General features: G+C 46.3%; 1 protein-coding gene across 1 annotated transcript in view; it reads right to left on the bottom strand.

The window, feature by feature from the left end:
* Nucleotides 1–19,646, bottom strand: part of Eipr1 (EARP complex and GARP complex interacting protein 1) — a 43,022-nt gene extending 23,376 nt beyond the window's left edge. Inside the window, exons 1-2 of the mRNA XM_032907565.1 lie at nucleotides 19,629–19,646; nucleotides 14,929–15,085 (exon numbers count right to left, since the gene is read on the bottom strand). Coding sequence (XP_032763456.1) covers nucleotides 14,929–15,044 — 116 coding nt within the window. The 5' untranslated portion in view covers nucleotides 15,045–15,085; nucleotides 19,629–19,646. The remainder of the gene's footprint in view (nucleotides 1–14,928; nucleotides 15,086–19,628) is intronic.
* Nucleotides 19,647–23,324: the final 3,678 nt, after the last annotated feature.

Here is a 23,324-nt window from a genome sequence, read left to right as displayed (position 1 = left end):
AAATGCTAAGAAATATCTTTTAAAATATGCTCATCGTCTCTAGCTATTAGGGAACTGCAAATCAAAGCAACTTATAGATTCCATATTACCCAGTCAAAATCTAAAGATCAACAAAACAATCGACAACAAATGCTAGAGAAGATGAGGAGGAAAAGGAACTGCTGATCCACTATAGGTAGGTGTGATTACAAACTGGTCCAGCCACTCTAGAAATCAGTGTGGAGAGCCCTCAGAAGGAATCTATGTTAGCCTAACCCCAGCTATACCTCCTCAGCACATGGCCAAAGACCCAACAACCTGCCCTACAAATGACTCTTCAGCCACATTCATTGCCACTCTCCTCACCACACCTAGAAAGTGGAAGCTACCCAAATGCCTTTCGACTGAGGAATGCATACACATACAGATGCAATACTATTCAGATATTTACATTATGATTCACAACAGTAGCAAAGGTACACTTATGAAGCAGCAATAGAAATAATTTTATTGGGGGGCAGGGAGGACACAACACGAGGAAATGTATTAAAGTCCACACATTAGGAAGGTTAAGAACCACCACTGGTTTCATGAAATGGTTGTTGTGGGTTTTTCTCTGAGATCCATGACTTCACTAGCCCTGCATAGCTGGCGGGGTTTTTAGTACTAGGCATGATTTCCCTTTTGTTGAGTGGAGCTTATGAACAACTAGAGAACTGTTGGTTATCCCCAAAGTATGCATGCTGCTACCGCACTCTTAGAGTTATCTTGACATACTAGTTGCTGTTTTAGCTCATAGGTATCATATCTGGGTAGACTATTGGCTGCTTCACTCTCTTGGAAGCTTGCATGGAACATTCTGATACTATTAAACTAGTCTTCAATAACTGAAATGGCAGGAGTAAGAGGCTTGAGGTAAAGTGTTGAGTGGGGGGACCAGGGATGTAAAGTAAAGAAGACAAAACAATAGTTAAGATCAAGGGTTCTTGCATAAGCTGCGGCAAGTTTAAAAAGAAGTACAACAGCTTGAATACTGTTTTCGGGGAGAAATGGCCAAGATCAGTAAAGAACTAAGTCAGACAATATTGGTAAAGAGAACACAGGTACCTCAGATGCAGATGCCTTAGGAGTGATAACCACAGCTCAGGGGAAGAGTTGGCTCCCCAGGAACCTTGACCCCTTTGAGGCACTGGCTCCAGTGTCAGAGAGGCCTTGTCAGTCCACTCTTGGACAAGGATATAAAACTGAAGTTCCCTTTGTTATCTGGGTTATATCACACTCAATATGATCTTGATCCACCCATTTACTTACAAAGTTTATGGTCTCATTTTCCTTTACATCTGAAGAGTCTCTGTGATTTCTGATGGTCTTAGGTAATTCCTGTGAAAAGGTCATTGGACACCCCGGGGTCGAGACCCACAGGTTGAGAACCACAGCACTATATCATAAACTACATTCTAAATATTTTTTTTTACAGCCATAGGTAAGCATAGGTCTTATCTATGTCTATCCTTGCCTATCTATATCTATAGTTTCTATATCCCTACAGCAGTATCTACAGTATCTATACCCTCTCGTCAGAAAGTGTCTCCTAACAGATGAAGAGCACTGCAGCTGATGAAGAGGCAGAGAACAAGTGAGCATGAGCACAACACGATTCCTGATCCTAAAGCTCAGGGATCAGAGCTGAAGACTGGGGGGAAAGAGTCTAACAGCCGGAGGAACAGGAAGTTTGTGTGAAAGTTTATCCCTTAGATGTGTCTGTGAAGCTGCACTCATGAAGTCTCATCAACGTGGGCTACCCTTAAGGCTTCTCTTCCTTCTGAGTTGTTTCCTATCCACGAGCAGGGAGCTTCCTCCAGTTGTCATGCCTTCTGTGCCACAATAAACTGTGTCCCCTCAGATAATGAGCCCAAATAAGTCCTCCCTCCTTTGTATTGTTTCTGTCAGATATATGGCCACAGCAATGAGAAAGGTCACCTACACACAGAAACCAGCTACGCACATCCCACGCCATCCTAACCAGAAGCACCAGACCTTGTGATCAGGACACTGCTCCTGCTAACACAGCCTACAACGGCACCTTCCCCGACCAGCACGACGATCACGCAGTGTCCCACCTTGTCTCCTCTTCTGAAGGTCTGCCAGTCTCTGAGAAAAAGCTCACATTTCTCAGTATTTTGAACAGAGGAGGAGATGAAATGATTTTCACGTGGCTGTAGAAGTAACTTTTATGTCAAAAAAGGGAAATATATTCTAATGTGAAAAGAAGCCTCACATTGCTTAAGGCTCACAGGAGGCAACATCCATTCGCTTTAGAAAATAACCTGGTTTTGAGTTATTACGTCCATTTGCAAAAGCTTCATGTCCCAGACCCAAGTTCTCTGTCACTTGTTTCTGAAGGTCACAATGAATATAAAACCTAAAAGCAGCATCTATGAAGCCTGGAAGGGCAGGTAGGCAAGACAAGGTATTTGCCAAATTCAGAGAAGTGGGTCCCTGCTCTTGAACCCCAAAGGCTGGATAGGTACATAACAGTATCATAGGCTGGCCTAGGGAGAGACCAGCTGACTCTGCATCTCACTAAATACTCACTAGACAAGGACACAAGCAAGGCTAGAAATAGTCATGGGGCTGCCTGCTGGTAGACAGGGCTCTCCCTGAAATAGCTGCCCTGTGCACTAGTGCTCTGCAGGTGACAGGGAAATACCCAGGCACACAATCATAAGCACACAAGCATCTTACACATGCCTCTAGTCTGAGAGAGGGATTATCACTGTTCTTCACTGGCTCAGAGCTGACACCAGAAAGAGCAAGTCAACTACAGGGAACGACAGGCTTCAGTTATTAAGCACCTCCCTCTTACCACCTCTCCCACAGACGGCAGTGAGCTAGCCTCTGGACATATCACCTCTCACACTGTTCATGGCGTCTGCCTTCCTGGCCCAATGTCAATTCTCACAGCCTAGATGAGCATTGCACAGGAGAGCACTGAGGAGAGGTGAGACTTCTCTCTGCCTGTTCCATGGCCAGTGTACTTAAGATGTATAGAGAAGAACTGAGTAGATCCCATAGAGGAAAACTGAGTAGATCCCACATATCGGGTACAACTCAGGGAACAGAAGCCCATTCACAGGGCTGCTCCCCAGGACGAGGGCTGCTGGGGAGGTAACTCTTGTGACTTTCGGAAAGCAAGTAATTCAAGCCCTGCAGACCTTTGATGGACACAGACTCTTAGGCCCTTATCCACATGTGTCCACTCTCATTCCCAGCTGAAAACTGCAGGGCAGCCTCGTGCTGAAGTCAAAACTCACACATCCAGCTTGCATGCCTTGCCAACTGCATTAGGGGCAATATCTCGCTACCAGAAGCGGCCCTCTGCCACTCTGCCCCTCTAGTCTGTCAGCAGTATTATCTATAGGGACACAAATCTGGGAGCAATCTTCTATGTCTATTATTCTTAAACTCCACAGGCAAAACTAAGCTTGTTGAATTTTACTTTTTAAGAACCATATGCTGTCCTGTTTTATGGAGACACTGCGTGGTCAGTTTAGTTCAGTGCAACTCTCAACAGGAAGCCCGACACAATACTGCACTAATGGGACACATGTCAGACATTGCATGTCACTACTACTATGCAAGATACTGCACGGCACCACCTGCCATGTGCTGGCTGCTGCATGTGATCTCTTTCCTTCACCACTACATACTTAACAGGATACGTGCACTAGAAACTTAATGCAGACATCACTTCACACTTAACATGGATACTCACCACTACAAAATTCCCTCTTACAAGTTCTTTTGCTGCACCCTATAAATCTTGCTGTGTGCTTCCACTGTCGTTTGCCTAGAGACATTTATTTCCCTTAAAAGTGTTGACTTGTTCTGTTAAGCCTGGTGGTTGGAAACCACCTAGTGATCTCTCTCTCACCCTGCTGCCGTTGGGGGAGTAGCACACAGACTTGCTGTGTTTGTGGTCCTGCTCTCCCTGGCCTTCTCCAGGGTTTATAACGGCAGCTCAGCTGACCATCTTTACTACTCCCACGTGCCCCTGCCAGCACTGCACTACTGCCTTCGTCAGTGAACCACCCACATCGACCAACTCTTGTTAACAAAGTAATAAGCAGCCCTGAGTGGGCACTAAAGGAGCTCTCCTCTTGGCACGAAGTTCAAGATAGCACTGGCCTTGGTGACACCTCACTGAATTGTGGTATTTACTTATTCTGCACACAAAGTCAAACGCCAAGTTAAAAAATGCGAAATTAGAATTGGAGTCCCTCGCATTCTCCCCTCCTGGGATGTCATACTGCTTGGGTCACATGCTCTCTAGGTCATCTCTAACATGCAGAGTGCAGATAGCACATTACAAAGATTCCTGGAGGATTGTCACCAGCCATTGGTATCACTGTGAAACTTCTGTTCTTCCTTTAAATTATCCTGGTCATTCTAGGTCAAACATACACACTTCTATCCACAGGCTTCACAGAAGTCAATAATATAGATTTCTGTGATTTTTCATATATTTTAATTTTCATTTTCTGTGCATGGGTGTTTTGCTTGCATGTATGTCTATGTACCACATGAATGCCTGGTGACCATGGAGGCCAGAAATGTACATCACATATCAGATCCCCTGAACCTGGAGTTACAGGTAGTTACAAGCTGCTGTGTGACCATTGGGAATCAAACTCAGGTTGTCTGTACAAACAATAAATGCTTTTAACCATTGACCTGTCTCTCCGGCCCCAGGATTTCTGTGCCTTTAAAATATGGTTACTACTGTATGACAGTTCTGGGCTTTTTTCCAATTTTTCACACAACTGATTTGTACGGTAAAACAGTAGGTATCTTAGAGATACACTTCTTGGCACCCGTGAAGATCAGGTCAGTTATCAGAACTGCCAATTCAGGTTCAACAGACAGATGTGCTTGTAGACTCTTCCCACACAGGTGCTTCCCCAGTTTTGGTCATAAATGTGATTCTGGCCATTCTGTTAAGAACTCCCAATTCCCCACCAAAGTACATGTGCTGCTTTGATTTACATCCTTGACAACAAGGAAGTTTGTACATCCTGTAAAGTGTGGCCGGTTGCCTCTAGTTCTCTTGTGAACCCCTGTTCTTTATGACACGGTCTCTAACAGGCACCCTTCACAGGAGCACTTGCTGACTTGTGAGAACTCATTCTCCATCTGTGTTTCACTGGAACAAATTCTCAGTGAGCAGAGGCCTGAGTGGGTGAAGAACTACAGGACCAGAGAATCGCCAGTCTTTCTTTTAGAACTTAAATCTAATCAACTGTAAAATAAAAACCATAAAACTATTCATAACATTAAACAAAATCCATAATTTGCTCAACAAAAATCTGAAAATCTCCCAGTGAGGAGTTGCTGTGTCAAGCAGCTGGAGAAAGTGTTATCCAGTGTCCCCACAAGGATTGGATGGTAAACAGCAAGGACCAGAAGAGCAGTGTGGCTTCTAGACCAGCAGAGTGCTCTCTGATGCACAAAAGCAGCTACTGGCGACAGAGGACCAAACCTTGGCAGCACAATGCAATAAAACTTTATTTACTCGAGGGCCCAGTGAGTGGGAGGTAAATGTTGTCTACATTATCACCAAAGGAAAAGGACTAGTAGGGATATCATTTGTTCAGTGACTCACTGTGCTGAGTCTGTTCTCAGTAAAATACCCAAGTCATCCATTTAATGTCAATTCATGCTACCACTCTGCTCCAAACATGTGGGCACCCTCCTCGTTATCACCCTTCTTGAAATCTTTAAGAACAGGCACAGAACCCTCAGAGAGGTGGCAAAGCTCCTTCGTGCATTAAGAACAAGCACCTGGGAGGAGAGAACATGCTGCAGTCTTGGCTGTCAGGCCACACGGCCAGGCTCTACAGATTACACTGTCAACCCAGGAATTTAGAGGAAATCAAAACGGCCCAGGCTTTGGCCAGAATAGCCCAGGAAGGGGGCTGCTGGCATCCTGACAGAAGGAGAAATATAATGTTCACCCTGCTCATTCTATGTCCTGTGATTCTACCTGTCCCCAGCCTCCCTGAGAAAGCACAGTGCTCTAACCCTGTGTGACAAGCATCTGTATTCACATTCCAGCAGTTCCTGGACACTTCAGTAGCCTCTTCCCTGCCCTTGGCTCACGGCACTCTCACTCCCAACAAAAGGCTACCTTTCCTGGTGTAGGACTCAGCAGAGAGAAGACAGACACCTTGTAGCCAAAAGCCACATCTTTGAGGAGAGAGTGCAAGTCCCAGGATTTAGCAGGCCATGGGCAGAAAATGCACATGAAAAGAGCTTCTTTAAAAAAAAAAGAAAGAAAAAAAATCGAGTAAGGAACTTAAATGAAAGTCACTTTTATGAATCTGAAAGTCACAAATGATTTCTATTAGCAATCTAGAAGCTGAAGTGCAAGCCTACAAGCAAAAGTTCCCAAGAAACAGTATAAAAAAAAAAAAAAAAAAAAAGCCAGCATGGTGGTGCGTACCTTTAACCCCAGTCCTCTGGAGCCAAAGACAGGAGGATCATTGTGAGTTTGAGGGAGTTACATGGAGCTGCAGATGTGGAGTCAGCAAGGGACTGCAGGTCACATGACATCTGCAGTCAGGATGCAGGGACGAATGAATGCTGGTGCTCAGATCACCTTCTCCTTTCTGGATAGTTCAGGACCCCAGTCTCTGCGATGGTGGTTCCCTTGGCTGTGGTAAGTCAGCTAATGCTTCAGCTAATGCTTTATATGTACCCTACATGTGTGTACTGCTCCATAGAGTCTGGGAACTAAACCTGGGCTTACAGATAGATGGTATCCGTTCAGGTAGTAGCAACGGCAACTTTGGTCACTGGAAGCATCCTTCGAAAACACATCCATGCATACCCACACACACACACACAAGGCACATGTGCCAACAACCAAAACTTGAGGTGACTTCCTGGTATTTCAAAGTTGTCTGAAGTGGGGCCTTCAGGTTCTTGCCTTACAACTGTCTGTCTTTCTTGTTCAGAAGCACAGAAAACTCTTGGGGCCCTGCAACTAATATTCTCAGGCAGGGCCCAAAGTGGACTAGTCATGTCATCTGTAAAACATGGGAAAGTTATAAGTAAAGACTTAACCTGTTTCCTAAAGATTGCACAATTTTAAGGTATGGATTATAGAGTGACCAAAAAATAACAGAAATTCTCCCTTTGGGCAACTGCTCCTTAACCATTACTAAATGTTGGCCAGCACTAGGATTTGGTCTAAATGTAAAGGGTTGGGATGAAGAACACCTTTATCAAGCATTACCCATAACTGACTGCCATGCGTTGTCTGAAGGCTAGGGTCTCAACTCCATCTGTTTACCATGACCCTTAGGTTAGAGCTCAGAAGAAAAGGTTAGCCTTATAATCAGGACCAGGTCACATTCACGTCCCACAGACACTGTCAGTGTTCCAAACATTTCTACATAAAACATTAGCTGAAGAGGACTTACCACAACCAAAAGGACTGGGGTCCTGAACTACCCAGGAAGGAGAAAGTGAGCAGAGCACCAGCATTCATTCGTCCCTGCATCCCGACTGCAGATGTCATGTGACCTGCACTGCCTTGCTGACATCACATCTGCAGCTCCATCATGCCGTCATTGCCATGATGGACTGACTACACACTGAAACTAGGAGCCCAAACAAGCCCTACCTACCCAGATTCCTGTTGTCAGATAGATATTTTGTTAATAAATATAACTCTGTTTATATGAACAGCAAAAAATTTCCCAGAGAATGGTTTTAAGGGGGAAAGTCAGCAGCAGAGGCCAGACACTAAATTCTTGGCTCTGTAAAGTACACTTAGCTGTGCTTTGCTTCCCTGTACACATGAAGTCCTGGATCAGAGTCTCCTTCACAGTACTTGGCTTAGGGCCTCTGGCAGTCATTCATCTTAAAGCCAGGCAGGTGCCAAGCCATGGTCCCAGGTGCTCCCATGCACACTGCCTATGCCAGTCCTTTAAAAGCAAATTGGAGGAGGCAACCATCCCATCAGAACTGAGGAAACTGTTGGACATTTCCTTCCAGGACAACTTCAGAGTGGGTTTAACGGTCAGGGAGAAGAGATCAAAAACGTTCTAAGAGGAAGACCAGAAACCCCACACACAAGACCCATCTCATCCTAGTCAAGGTCACAGTGCAGCTTCCTGCTGATACCACCATAGCCCCAACCCCCAGGAAGGCAGCACGAGGAAAGACCTAAAAGCCCAGACGTTTCAGAGTCAGGCTTCTAGGAGTCTCTAACAGTAGACTTCCAGAAAACATTGTAGTAAATTTTGACAGCTCACCAATTAAAATCTGTAGGCAAAATAAACACACAAGCGACACACAGAAGGCAGACAAAGGAAAGCTGCCATCACACAGAACACGTCCCATGTAGAGCCGACTGGCTTCCTTCAGATAACTGTGGCTCCTACAATTCACACACAGAAGGCAGGCACCCACAGAGAACACACTCTGCCCACAGGCTTTCCCTCTGCCGTTGTCAGGCATGGGTCTCTGCTGCCGGGAGGATGTTGTAAGTGATGACAGTTCTTATTTCCCAGTTTGTTTTTACCCTATAACATGCAATTGCAAAAGACACAGGGAAAAGGACTTTTGTTTCCTGCAAGCAGCATGGAGCTGCAGCACTGAGCACAGCTGGCAGAGCGTCTATAGAGCTGCAGCAGCAATGACCTTTACCTGTTGTTGTTTTACAGGTTACTCTCCTCTGGTCATCATGTTGGTGATAGCTGTAGTACACAAAACCCAATAAAAAGGGAAATTCCATCTTCCTATATATCATCACCATGAAACCAGTGCTATAAACAGAGCAAACAGCCTATGGTTTCTGCCATCCTTTCCAAACTAAGTTTTATTTATTTATTGTTCATAAAAACCACCTACTTTTTTTTATCACATTCTACCAGAAAATGAAGACATAAACAATATTAACAAGTCAAGAAAACAGTAGCACACAGCCAGTAGAAATGTGGTCTGTCCCTACATCATCATGATGCAAAAAAACACAAGCAAGGGCTGACTGTAAGTAAACCCAGTGAAGTTAGAGCTGAGGTCTTCTGAAGAAGTTACCAAGGGCCACAGGAACAGGAGGGTGGCTCCAATCAGCAAGTTTCATGTTCAAACAAAAAACACATTTTTCTTTAAGTATGTGAGCCCAAAACTAATGATTCTCCATCAGCACCTAGGGAAGGGATATTTCCACCACCACAAGGCAACCGTCAAGGCAACGCAACACAACTTAGATTGGCACTCTCCATACATGCTCCTCCCCACCTCCCTTGATCACAGATGTGCAGGGCATCTAACGAGAGGGTAGGACAGTCCACACAGGCCCCACTGCGTGAGAAGCAGTGGCCACAGCTACCAGGTTCTCCACATGCTGCTTACTGAGTAGGGAAGGGCAGAGCTTAGGATAAGAAATGCTATGTAAGTCAACTCTTTTAAAAAGAATATTACATAAGAAATTCAATATAACAAAATTTTTCCTCAGACCACAGAACAATGCTCCTGTGACACAAAGATCTGGTTAGTAACCTTCACACAAGTGCTCTAAGGATTAAAAAGGCAGTGTTGAGAACCACATCAGAAAGTCAACAAGCCCTTTTGATCTATCTGCAGAGGTACAGGACCTTTATGCTGTGGCATAAGAAACACTTCCAGTGACAGAGTCATGTTGATATGTTACCTGGGAACTTTCTGACAGGCGAGCATGTAATTCTGACACCAGGTGACTTGGTTATTAAAAGTCTGTTTACTCTGACATCGCACTGGAACAAACATCTTATGGCGCTATCAACCAAAAAATTCCACTTTCAGGCAGACAAAAAGTTAAGGGCAAACACCGCCTGGAGGTGAGGCGAAGGTGGTTGTGTCAGGTGTTTCTCTCTTTAGAGTACAACATGCAGTTAGCGACTCAGTAGAACTCTACAGTATGTATGCTCAACTTGACTGAGAGAAGCCTTCCACCAGTCAGAACTCAAGAGCAAAGAGGGCCAGAGTCTAAGTGTAACAGGGAAGCATCCCCACCCCCATAAACGATGCAAGAGACACACAAACTCAACACCTACCCCTGGATACACTGTTGCTTGGGGTGGAACAGGGTTGAAGGATGGAGAGAGCACATAGGACTCTACGCTAGAGTCTTTTCCTGCCTTTCAGCTGAACAAGCAGAGCTGGCTCAGGTCATCTTAATTATTGTGGGGAATTCAAAATCCACAGCAGCCTAACCTGGCTCATACTTAGAGCAGACTCCTTTACATTGCTACTAACGCCCAACATCTCCTCACAGGAGTCCACCCGAGAGTCAGGAAGAACACAGCAAGCCCAGGTGATGTTCCCCTGATGTCTAAAGACGCATTACATGACTCCAAAGATTCTTGTTCCTAGGTTTCGGCAAATTCAAAGGCAGCTTTTAAATTATAGTAAATTTTGAAATAAAGAACAAGCTAATATAGGAGGATCAGAAGCCTTTCTGATCATCCAGATAAGAAGTCCTTTGTCTTTTCATCTCTCAGCTCCTTAGGAGTGACAGCTATAGAGGAACATCCTCACACATGGATCACCATACCTTTAGGTTTATAATTGTTATTGGTCATCAAGTTTCAATAACAGACCTTCAATATCACTGATGGCCTTATCAAGAGCAACAAGGCCCTGGGAGCTCATGTTCCTGTGAATACATGAAGACAGTGACAGGAGCCATCAGTGAGCTGAACAGAGGGACTTACTTCATCAGACTCCAGGTCTACAGGGAATATAAGCTGGACTTTTTGACATCAAGACTGGTGGGAATGAAATGTTGCCATTAAAAGCTCCCAGTGTGCAGCACTTGGTGGTAGCAGCCAGAATGGACTTGCTTTCTCCCTTTCCACAGGGCACAATTGTGCACTCTCTGTTTCTTCCCATGTTCTGACTGACACTTGGTTCAGAAAAGGACCAACAGAAACACACTCTTGAGACATTTTAATTAAGGGAAACATGAATATAAATTTCTCTTTGCTGTAAATAATGATCTATACTTTCTACACTATTTTCAGATTTCTGTATTTGATTCTTCCCAGGAAATTCTGTCTGTGAATTGCATTTTAATACTTAATTTTTCTAAACTCATATGGGGAAAGGACAATGACACATTCCCTTCTACGGAGTTGCTGAGGAAACACCAAAGGATGTTCACAGTATCCTTTGGCGTCATAGAACTGTGCTTTTCCTCCACAAACTAAGCGGCAGCCTAAGAGACAGGTTTGGTACTGAGCAATAGTCAGGAGTCAGCTTGTTGAGTGTCTGCTTAGGGACCACAGTAGCACTGAGATGACTCTTCTGAAGTTGTGCTGATCTAACAGTGGCCTGCGGTGATCACGGGCAGATCTCTGCTGTCTCAGGACAGTCAGAGCACGAACTTCTAAAACCTTCCCGTAAGCAGCTTTGCAGGACTTTGGACAACCATTCACTTGCTCTTCACAATATTCACCCTATGGCAGCATCCTGTTTCCTCACATAAACCAAACTTAGAAAGGAGAGAGACAGGGCCAGGTCTTCTACTCCTGACAAATACTCTGGGTCCCCTCCCTCTCCTCTCTCAACACCACTCCTGCCCTTTACTTCCTAATCACCAGCTCGCTATGCACACCAGCCCTCCCAGGTGTCCTGCCTGCTCAGCTTGGCTGGCATTTCAGTGTGATATTTACTCTCTCCGTAGGGGAGGGGTCTTCTTCTCTGGCAGCTGGCTTGGGAAGCAGGGGTCAGTTGGCTGTGCAGCACCATAGTTACTCAGAATGCGGCCAGAGAAATAAATACCTACATGGAGCTGCACGCTTAAGAAACTATGAAACTTACTATGATACAAGCCAGATTCTGGATACGGTAGCTGGGAACGTATCACAGTGGGCTTCAACTACTTTTACATCCATCTCCAAAGTTTCTGACTACTAATAAAGCAACCTCTCCTATGAAGGAGATCCGCATCACCTAAGAGAGTGCTTTGCAGAGCTGCTCCATTCACTACTGGAAGGACACACACAACATGACTTACTGGGGTTTCTATCGTTTTGGCTTTTCGTCTGTTGGCCAAAGTGCTCGCTCACAAGCGGCTGGAGATGTCCTGATCACCAGAAAGAGACGGAGAGTGGTAGAACTGTCCTGTTGTGGCTATTTGGCCATTAGACCCATGGTGTTGCTACATTATATTATTCTTGGTAAGTAACCACCTCCTTCCCTGCTCTCAAGTTGAGTTCCAGGAAACCTCCCCTTTATCAGGACCTCAAACATGCTGGAGCGTACCAGCTGGGCATGTACCAGTGCTAGGAAGCAGTCAAGCATGGTGGCCCAGAGTTAATACACCTACTCCACATTAAACCATTACATAAGTATCAGTCTAGCCACAAACTCAAAGAGAACTACACAAACAGAGATGGAAGATTTTTAAAAGACCATCTTCAGGCTGCAGAGATGGCTCAGTGGTTAAGAGCACCGGCTGCTCCTGCAGAGCACTCAAATTCTATTCTTAGCACCCACATGGTGCTTCATGCCATCTGCAGCTCCAGTTTTAGTGGATCCTCTTCTACCCACCACATGGCACCAAGCACACATGTGGTACAAAGACATATATGAAGGCAAAGCACTGGAAGCCCTCTCTGCTGAGGTGAACTGTTCCCAACACCTGAGACAATAGCCAAATTCCAAGCAGTGACAGCTGCTTCTGCACCTGTGGCGGTGAGGACATAACCCAACAGTCCTGTAAGGAGTCAGCAAGCCTGTGCACTCTGCTTGACTCCCCAGGCTGCGGGACACTGGCAGACCTTTCCACACGATCAGTGGAGAAACAGCCCTGGCTCACTGACAGGGCAGCTCTATCTCAGTGTGGTAGGGATTCTTCTCCTGCTGCTGGGTCTAGCGCTGTCCGTGGTGCTGAAGTCACTGTCTTCCCCCTGACCAGAGTCAGCACTTACAGGAAGCATGCTTAGGAAGAGTGAGAACGAGAGCCCAGGGCTATTTGTCTCTTTTGGAAGAACATCTGATGGGTCACATGCTGGACTGCAAGCCTTTCCTATTAGGAGAAAGACTCATCTCTGCTCTGCATCCAACTCCGCTTTGCTAGAGACCAAAAGCAGGTGAGCAGACAGCTCAAGGACAAACTCTTCTTCTGAGGGGGCCTCAAGGACCGAGGTCAGACACACTTCCAACCTGTAGGACACAAGTAGCAGCAGAGACAATACTGGGGTACTGGGACCTGAACTCCCACACATAAGCACAGGTTGTTTGTGAAACTTCTAGTGATGGTGGAGTCACTATCATTGTCATGTAGTTACCATAGGAACCCAAGTGAAGGGTGCTCAGGGCTCCCAGGTTATTCCTACAACTGCTAGTGGGACTGTAATTACTTTAAAGTAAAACACTAAAAACAAGCAATGTTAGAAAATTGTGCAGGGAAAACAGAAAAGATGGTGAGCTCTTTTGAATACTAACACCAAGGTCAAATTCATGAGCACTGCAGATGAATCTGAGGACATCCACTGGGCCAGCCATTGTAGCCTGGACACGGGCAGAAGGCAACTGAGCAAGCACTTTAATACCCAGCTTCCTACAGGGCACACAAGTGTGCCATGGCCTTCTGAGTGGTATGTGACTGGAATACTTGCACGCTGGAAGTCAAGGAAGCCACCTTCAGGTGCCTCATTCCCAGGTATCAGCTTGCCACACACCAAGGCCTGCTTAATCTGGTACCACAATCACTGTGTGGCATGAACCCTGCAAGAGAACTCTGTACTCAGGCAGTAGAATGACAGCACACCGGTGTTCATGCCTGTAGCTTAAGGACACATTGGCTTCCCCTTGCCTGCGAGACTGGGTGATGTCAGTACTTAGCGTGCCTCTTGACAAGCAAATGGCTACTGACCAAGTAGAAACAGCAGTAGAAACAAATCCCCTAGGGCTAGCATGGAATTCATGAGAGCCCCCACATAGCTTGACTGTGACAGTCTCAGACTGTCCAGACAGTGCCCAGTTTCGAGTGCTTCCTCCAGGTGTGTCCTCTTGCAAACATGACTCACTGCTTCCCGTTGGGGCACAGCACACACTCCTGACAACCAGGGTATGTTACAGACCCATGCCTTGGCAGGCCATTGTGCTCAGCATCTCTTCTAAGGACCATAACTCCTTAAGATCAGATCCCTCGACGTTCACCCATCATCCTGGAACCCAGACAGAGCGTGTACAACAGCTGTTTAATAGTTTGCTGGGTTGCTGAGGACCCATGTCTCCTCACAGAAATGTACATGTGGACATGGGCAATTGCACTGACGTGTACAGTACCAAGTGCACAATTCTTGCTAAGGACAGACATGCTGTGATGTCTGAAGCTATGGCCACTGTAGAGGGCCTGGGAGATAAAGCCAACTTCTAACCTCATAGAGAGGAACTGCCCAGGATCCCCACAAATGGTAGTCACATTTCTTCATCTCCACACATGCCACAGGACTGACAGGAAATAAAAGGAAAGGACAGAGATGGAGGGACCTGGGGACACTGCCAGGCATATCCTACCTTCCTATGGAGTCTACAGCAAGAGAAAGTTTCGTCTTTGAAGCTGAGGCAATAGGTGATAGTTATAAATGCTACATGAGGCCAGGCTAGTCTATAATTGTCAGGTGACTGCAGGCAATGCGATTTGGAAGAGGGGAAGGGTGGGACACGCGTTCTTCAGCACTCTTGGAGGGAGGTGTTCTGTAACTGTGGGTATCCTAGATAACATCTAGGACTAAAAGTTACAGGCCGTACAAACATCTCTGTAGAGAAAGAGTAACACAAGTGGGAAGCAAGGGGGAGAAACTGGAGGAAGTGAGGGAAGCTATGCACACACAGCACCTGAGCAGCCTCTAGGCTTCTTCCCCGTGTATGAAATATGGAGCATCCTACCAGGCCACGTTGCCTTGGGCCCCGTTGTCAAGGTGACAGAGCAGCTCCAGGGTCTGCGCAGTGCTTGCCGGGTCTTCAGGGGACTCGTGGCTACCGGATTCTAATTCCTTGGGCATCCTCCACACGGCTGCACACGCCTGGACTCGGCTGTCTGAAGCTAAGCAAAAGGAAAATGTCAGCAGAGCTCCGTCCCACGTACACTCAGCACTTAGCCAGCCTATACGCAGGGCACGCTGCTCCCGGAAACACTAACGTGCAGGTAGCAGAGTGCAGAACCCTGGCTTGTAAGCCGCCAGGCTGCTGTAGAGCTTAGCCTCCTCAGACTCTTCCATCCTGTTCTCTGACAGGGGTCTTTAAGAAAGGGGACCAGATAAAGGCACTGCCGTAACTGCCAGGCCACTCTTGGGGTTCTATTCACAGCTTCATGGAATCACAAACAAATGTCAAACACTGAGATGTCGCCATTTGTCAAATGTTCTGCCTTGGTTTGCCTGAAATGACCTGCGTCTGGGGACAGAGGGCAGGACTACTCACAAGTGCCAGGAGCTGAAATCCATGTGTGCTCCTCTTGGCAAGCTAGCGCGGGAGGAGAGCAGCCAGGACCCGGGCACCTGCACAGCGCCCTGTGTGAACGCGACCCTTCCTCCCAGCTCCCACTGCGGGTGGCTTCCTACCATTCTCAGATCCTGGACACCCAGTATTCTAAGGTACTCCAGGGATCTGGGTATTCCTAGAGTAACCTGAAAAATCATGTGTAGATATAGGAAATAAACTCATCTGGAGAGAGTGGCCTCACAGCTCTCCACGCACAGTCAAGGCAGGCCTTGGACACTCTAGAAAATGTCTTAGAAGAGAGGGTGTTTAAAAATATGATTTTAATTAGATTCTGACATATACTTTTAAAACTTGCTTTCCATTTGGTTTTAGTTTGATTTGGTTTCATTGCTGTTTCTGTTTTCTGAGGCAGTCACATGTAGCAGGCTTTGAACTAGCTATATAGCTAAGGATGGTTTTGAACTCCTGATCACCCAGGTTCCACTTCCCAGGTACTGGGACTGCAGCACCACCACTCACTGGAAATGTGCTAAACAGCATCCTTTTGCCTTAAAGATCACCTCAATGAACGATCCCTAATGTGAACTCTGCTCTGTGGAGCCACTGGAGGGCTTGGCCTCAGTGGGAAAGCAACTGCTCTGTGGAGTGACCAGGATAGGGGGTGGGGTGGTGGCAGGGTCATGAGATGTCCAAGCAGTTGTTCTGTGGAGTCCTCTAGGTCAGGTCCCTGGTGTGAAAGCAGATGCTCTCTGGAGTGATCATCTGCCTCACCCTGGCTGCTCACCAGAGCCCTTGATCAAGGCAGTAAGTAATGAAACTGTGCTTGTGGCATAGTAATTCCACTCCCTTCAAGACCCACACCAGCCAGCAGGGCCACTCTGCTGACTGAGTGTCCTTCCTCTGTGTACCCTGTGTTATTAGCCTGAGCTAATACCACACCTGAGCCTACCTGACACAACAGAGAGCAACTGTAGAGCAGTCAAGGGGATACTGTTGATAGGCTACACTTGCTTCCGGTGCATACCGTCCTGGATCACTCCTCATAAAACTGAATCTGTGTGTTTTCTTTTTTATTTACTCTGGCTTTTCTTCCTGTGTTTTTCTCCTACTTTGTTTTACAGACATATACCCACATGGACAGACGGATAGGAGATGGAAAGCAGATGGCTCAGGGCCAAATGACCTCACACACAAGGAAATTGACTCTAGGCAGCAATGGGGAAAGCTTACAGCAAGCTGGCTCACATCACTCAGGCCCACACCAGCAGCACCTGGCTGCCTACAGAAGCTGGATAAACAAAAGAACAGGTTAGGAAAAAAGTCAGGCACAGTGGCCCAGACCAATCCCTCCATCAGGGAGGCTGAGGCAGAAACACCATGTGCTATATAGAAAGGTCCTGTCTTGGCACAAACAAGAAAATATACACAAAATCCAAACAAGAAGAGCAAGGCCTGCTGTCTGTTCTTAGAGCAGGAATGAAGGCTGGCACAGGCTAGCAGTATCTTGGGGGAAAGGTGATGTCACATCAGATACAAACACTGTAAAGCATCACACAGATGTTAGATTCATATTAAAGATGCTCAGAATTCAAATGAAATAGTAAATTCATAGAAAGACCAACATTTAACAGAATTAACAAAAGAAATAAACTTTCTGACTGAACAAGGATCTATTTAAGGCCTGGAGAGATGGCCAGTTGGTGAAGGCACAGGTCCTCAAGCCTAAGACTGTTCAATTCCTGGGACTCACATGATAGAAGGAAAGATTCAACTCCTACAAATTGTCTTCTCATCTCCATACCTATGCATGCACACACACAGACACAGACAGACAGACAGACACACACACACACACAAATTAAGTAAATGAATGAATTGTAAAATTAATTCTTACACAGAAACCACAAGCTCAGCTAATTACAACACAAATCTTTCCAAGCATTTAAACAAAAGACAAGAGACCAGGTATACAGCTCCTGCCTATAACCCCAGCACTTACAAAGGAGAAGGAAAAGGCTGAAAATTCAAAATTTGCTGTGCTACATAATAAGATACTATCTCAAAATGGGAAGAAAGGAGAGGGGGAGGACAGGAAGGAGGGAGAGAGGGAATGAGGACTGAGGAGGGTGAGAGCACGGAGGAGGGAGGATGTGGGGAGGAGGGAGGATGCGGGGAGGAAGGCTACCTACTAAATAGCAAGAATCTAGAAGGAATTACAAAATATCCTATGGTCCTACATCACTAATAGATATAAAAATAATAATAAATAAAGCTCAATGATGTATGCAAATAGCATCACCATGGAAATAAGGCTGGGCCAGAAGATGGCTTAGTGGGTAAAGGCACTAATGCCTCCAAGGCTGGCAACCTCGGTTCAATTCTCAGATCCCACAGAATGGAAGAAAAGAGTCAGCTCCTGCAAGCTGTCCTCTGACCTCCACATGCACACTGTGCTCTAAGTGTGTCACCAGCACACACAAATGAATGAATGCACACTTGAATGAAATAATTAAAACAATAAATAAGGAAATGAAGTTGATTCTGAATTAAGCAAACCTAATATCACATTAACATGCTAAAGGGGGGGAAAGTATGATCACCAAAAATACAGAAACAACCAGCATAATTCAGTGTCGTGTCAGCAACAGTCTTTGAAGACTAGAAGTGGAAGAAAATTTACTTATAGGGGAAGGAAAAGACAAGAGGATGGAAACGATGGGGGAGGAGAGAGAGCTGGAAGCAAAAGGAAAGTCCTACAGAAACGTAAGCATTGTCAATGAAGTGTAGAACTGCCCCTGAGAACGGGAAGGGGCAGCCTCGCACTGCCAAGGCCACATAACATGTTAGAAGGAAAGCGGCCTCGTCTGTGTGGAGACAGAGAGAAGAAACCACACTGCCACTGCTAGCTAGAAAATGCACCTGAATCTGCATCACCCTGTCGGAGCACAGCAGCTGAACACTGATATGAAACTTGGCTGTCTATCTACTGGTTATCAGCAGCACGACGAACCATTTAAAACGGTGCGGAAGAACAGCACTGTGGGCTAAGGAGAGGGCTCACAGGTAAAAGCATCACTCTTCCAAAGAACCTGAGCTCTGTCCACTGCACCCACGGCAAGTAGCTCACGACCGCCTGTACCTCTAACCTCAACAGCCGCCTGCACACACACAACTAAAAATAATAAAACAAGTAATATTTTAACTAAAAATCTCTCTCTCCTCCTCCTCTCCTCCCCTGCCCTCCTCTTCCCCTTCTCTCTCTCTCTCTCTTTCTCTCTCTCTCTCTCTCTCTCTCTCTCTCTCTCTCTCTCTCTCTGTATAAACAACGCTGACAAGAAAAAGCTAACAAGTAAACAAGTAGTGTAACAGCCCATGCTCATGGACAGAAGCTACTGAGCACTGTGTAAAATTAATGGGGAGTAGAAATCAAGAGCTTGCATGAGAGTTGGGAAGAGGTGGCTCACACCTTTAACCCCAGCACTGCAGAGGCAGAGGCAGAGGCAGAGGGAGGCAGACCCTGAGGTCCAGTCCAGCGTGATCTACAGAGTAAGTTTGAGGACAGCCAAAGCTACACAGGGAAACCTAGTCTCACAAGAACAAAGCAAACAACCTGCGGGAGAATGTGCAAAACGCAGATACCCAATAATCTTGAGAAAGAAAAACAGAATGGGGTGATTTACATGTCAGATGCCACTTTTCTGTGGGTACAGATGGCAAGTGGTCCAGAGGAGGACAAGAAAAGACTTCTGTCAAGACAGTCACTTGGTGTGCAGCAAAAATCCCTCTGCATGAGAGTGCCTTTCAGCACTGATAAGTCAGTTCTGTACCCATATGAGAAAGGCACCCTCTCCCTTCCGTAACAGCACAAACCCCAAGTGCAGATGACGGAAGGCGAAGGTATCAGAGGAGCCAGGACAAGGGTGTGCAGGCGCACACTTACCGCCCTCACAACTTCAACAGCAGAGGCACACTGGCCACTAGGGGAAAGACGGACAACAAGCAACATTAAAATTAAGAATATCTACTCACCAAACAAAACACACTATTATTTGAGCTTCATCAAAATATAACTCTATTAAAAAAAAGCAAAACAAAGGAGGAAAGGCAAAAAAAAAGGGAGAAACATTATATTATATAGAACTTACTAAGGGCTGTGTCCAGAAGTTATAAAGAACCTTTCAGCTCTGTAATAAAACAGACAGCACAGTTTTAAAACAGTTTTAAATGGGTGTCATACTGAATGAGACACTTGAGAAATGAAGATGTATAAATGGTCAGCATGTTCCAGGAACGATGCTCCACACTGAGTAATTAGAGAAATGTAAAATATGATTGAAGACACACCAAACTCAGCAGGACAGCAAATGCCTAATGCAAAAAGGACAACTTTGAGTATGCGAATAGTTGAAGAACCAGATCTCTCACGGGTTGAAGAGTGAGAAACACACTTCCAAAACACCAGATGACCCAACAATCCCTATCTTAAGAGAGCCTGCTCAAGCTTTGCGGCAACTTCCAACCATCTGGCAGTTAGGCCTGGTCCTTCCTCTAGTGGCCATGTATAGACTGCTGCAGCCAAAAGTCAGGAAGGCCTGAGCATAGTGATGGACTGGAGGAGAACTGAGGGGATGAAAATGAGGTGGCTCTCACAGGGGCACTCCCAGGGACACAGACAGGCATCCATCAGCAGTGTTCCCTGCCTAACATGCATGCACATGTGTGTGTAGACAGATACAATGAAAAGGGTAAGAGTGAGTGAGCAGAAAGCTTAGAGAAGACAGCCTTTACCTGGGCTCAGCTGAGCCAGTTTAAACCCGGACCCACTGACTACAGAAACAGCAGCCCAGGGGTGAGGAGCCTGCAGTCCTAAACAGTATACGCCATAACAATCACTCCAGTCAGAAGCACCTGCTGTCATTCACTTGAATGGTCAATCACTGGACAAAGAGTTACAAACACCTAGACATGGCAAGGCCTACCCAGAAAGATGTGTTCTCACACTACCACGTGGAGATCCAAGGTGTCGCCATGACCCTTGCGGGCCAAATGTCAAGTAAAGTTCTGGATTTTACTTACAGACCGTCCTCTGAGAGTGGGCCACTCTGTGTCATCTCCACAGTCCATGCATATAAAATGAGATCCACAGGAAAGGCAGTTTGGGGGATGTCCATGACTGTGGCCTACATAGTCACGGAGCTTTTGAAACTGCTGGCTCCCCTCATACTGCCAGAGGGTGGTAGAGACTTCAGCCTACTCCCTCCCAGAAAAGCAAAAGGAAGGCTGAAAACTGGATACATACATAGACAGTGGAAAGCAGAGTACAGTTTTCCACAGAGCTGTGTCTGCTCCCCTACAGCCTCTGGAATACAGTCCGAGGCCTACCGACAACCTCACAAGACATCACACTAACCAGTGGTTGGTGACATGCTAACCAGGCAGGAGGAAAATGCAGAAGGCCTCAGGGGCAGGAGATGTAGTCACCCAGATTCAGGGGCCAGGACATCCAGAGAGAAGTGAGAGCTCTGTCTCTGCTCCATGGAAAGGAAACACAGAGCCGGAGGCCTTACTCTACAGCCAGCCCAGCAAAGGCACAAGGGGCTGCCAGTTGAGGACCAGAAAAGCCTTGTAAAAAGCTCAGACAGGGAGGAGATGACCCTGTCACATGCCATCTGGAGCAGTATGGAGCACATCAGTGGAAGACACAAACAGCATGAACCTCATGGCAAGCACAGGAACAGCCAAACACCGTCTTCAGATCCTGAAGCAAGGTCCTCTATCTCCAGCAATGTGTCCTTTGGAACACAGCTCTGACCACACTGCTGGGTCAAAGGTGTCCCCAGGTCATGAGCCAACATGTACCCCATGTCACTCATGAGACCAGCTCAGTCCTATGCACCAGTTCTGAGGCAAGGCAGGTCAGAAATGTCCACCCAGAGCCAGGTTGAACAAGAGAACATGCAAAAGCATGTAGTAGAGCCCAGGCCTGATATGACCCAGTGTCCCATGCACACAGGGCTGGAGCCACCTGCACACAGGGTCTTAGGAACCTACACACTTAGTTGGGAAGAGGAAAAGGCAGAGCTGGTGAATCAACAGGGAGAGCTCAGCTTAGAGATAAAACTAAAGCTACACAGGAGGCACCAGCACTCACTCTTAGGAACTATGGACCAGACAGACAAGGAAGAAACCACTCAGGACAAGACCTTAAACACTGCTCTGTCCTCGAGCCATGCAAGCAGAGCTGGCATACGCTTAAGGCATGACATGACTTGCTGGCTGGTCAGTGGACTAGAAAGAAAAGATACACCAGAATAGGGACTAGATATTCACCTGGTGACAAGCAGACGTTCCAGGCCCCATCTACCATCAAAGAGTACTCTTATTCTCACTGTAACTGACACCTACTCTAGGCTTGAGTTTGTCCCTGGGCTCTGAGCCAGTCAGTGCACTGATGCCCCCAAGTATATTCACACATGCAGAATCTGAGCAGAAAAGCCACTGAACTACTGAATATGCAAACTGACCCAGGAGCTACTGTCTCCATCACACCACCTATCAAAGACGGTCAGGCTCTGCAGAGGGTGGCCCAGCATCGCTTTAGCTGTGAGCACCAAACATCACTGTGCCCCAGCAAGTGGCAGGGACAGTGTAGCATCTTTACTTTTAATTATCAGAAGATGCATGCATTTATAACAGACAATATTGTGTTCTGAACTGTGTAAGCATTGAGATGAAAAAAAATGGAAACAAATTAATATAAGTATTACTTTACCCCCCTAAAATCTACTCCTTTACTGACTTTCAGGTAAACAATAGACCTCTGGTCACCATGAACCTTTCCCTCTTGTCTTAGTGAAATCTGTCTTTACACCAGCATTCCCTTTTGCCCAGCCTGGCCGCTGGTTAACCCTTATCCCCTTGGCTCTATCACTGGATGAAATGGGATAATGAGAGCTGTTCTTCTGTGTTGGCTTGTTACACCTAGTACAATGTTGGCCACACTCACCCCAGGTCTCATTAGTTAGGATCTGCCTGTTTCCCAGGCTGAATGGCATTCCACTGCACATGTCCAATCACTGCAGCTGCTTTCCACATGCACACTCACAGTACAAGTCCTATTGCCAGCCCTCCCCTCCCCTCCCCTCCCAGCCTCATTTTCTATTTCTCATGAGCACTTTCCCAGTTTCCTGGCCTACCTACACACTCTCACAGAAATACACATATATGACAACTAAGGGAAGTGGGTACAGTGGTGCACACCTTTAATCCCAGCACTCAGGAGGCAGAAGCACACTGATCTCTGAGTTTGAGGTCAGCTGGCCCACAAAGCTAGTTCCAAGTCAGCCAGGGATACACTGAGAGAAGAGGAGAGGAGAGAAAAGGGAGGGAGCGGAGGGGAGGGAGGAGGGAGGGAGGGGAGGAGGGAGGGAGGGGAGGAGGAGGAGGAGGATAAGAGAAGAGAAGAGAAGAGAAGAGAAGAGAAGAAGAAGAGAAGAAGAGAAGAGAAGAGAAGAGAGAGAAGAGAGAAGAGAGATGTCTCAGCCCCACAGTTCCAAGTTTTACATCCAAATCCCAAGGAAAAAACAAACTCTGGAAAAAATTTCCTCTGACTTCCACATTCTCAGACACACAATAAATAAAACTTGATTTTAAAAAGTGACAAACTAGGATACGCATGAGACATAACATGTAGTGTTTCCTTCCTAAGCCCAGGTAGCCTCACGTAATGTATTTTCCACTTCCATCCATTTTCCTCAAACGTTCATAGGGAAGCAAAGACTTAATGTTTTTCACCATCATCCCTCAGCATGTGCCTTATATTGCTTGACTTTGTAAACCAT

The sequence above is a fragment of the Rattus rattus genome, chromosome 7 (assembly GCF_011064425.1).
Source record: "Rattus rattus isolate New Zealand chromosome 7, Rrattus_CSIRO_v1, whole genome shotgun sequence".
Lineage (NCBI taxonomy): Eukaryota > Metazoa > Chordata > Mammalia > Rodentia > Muridae > Rattus > Rattus rattus.
Note: the sequence above shows the minus strand (reverse complement) of the source record. Positions and strands in the feature narration are given on the sequence as shown.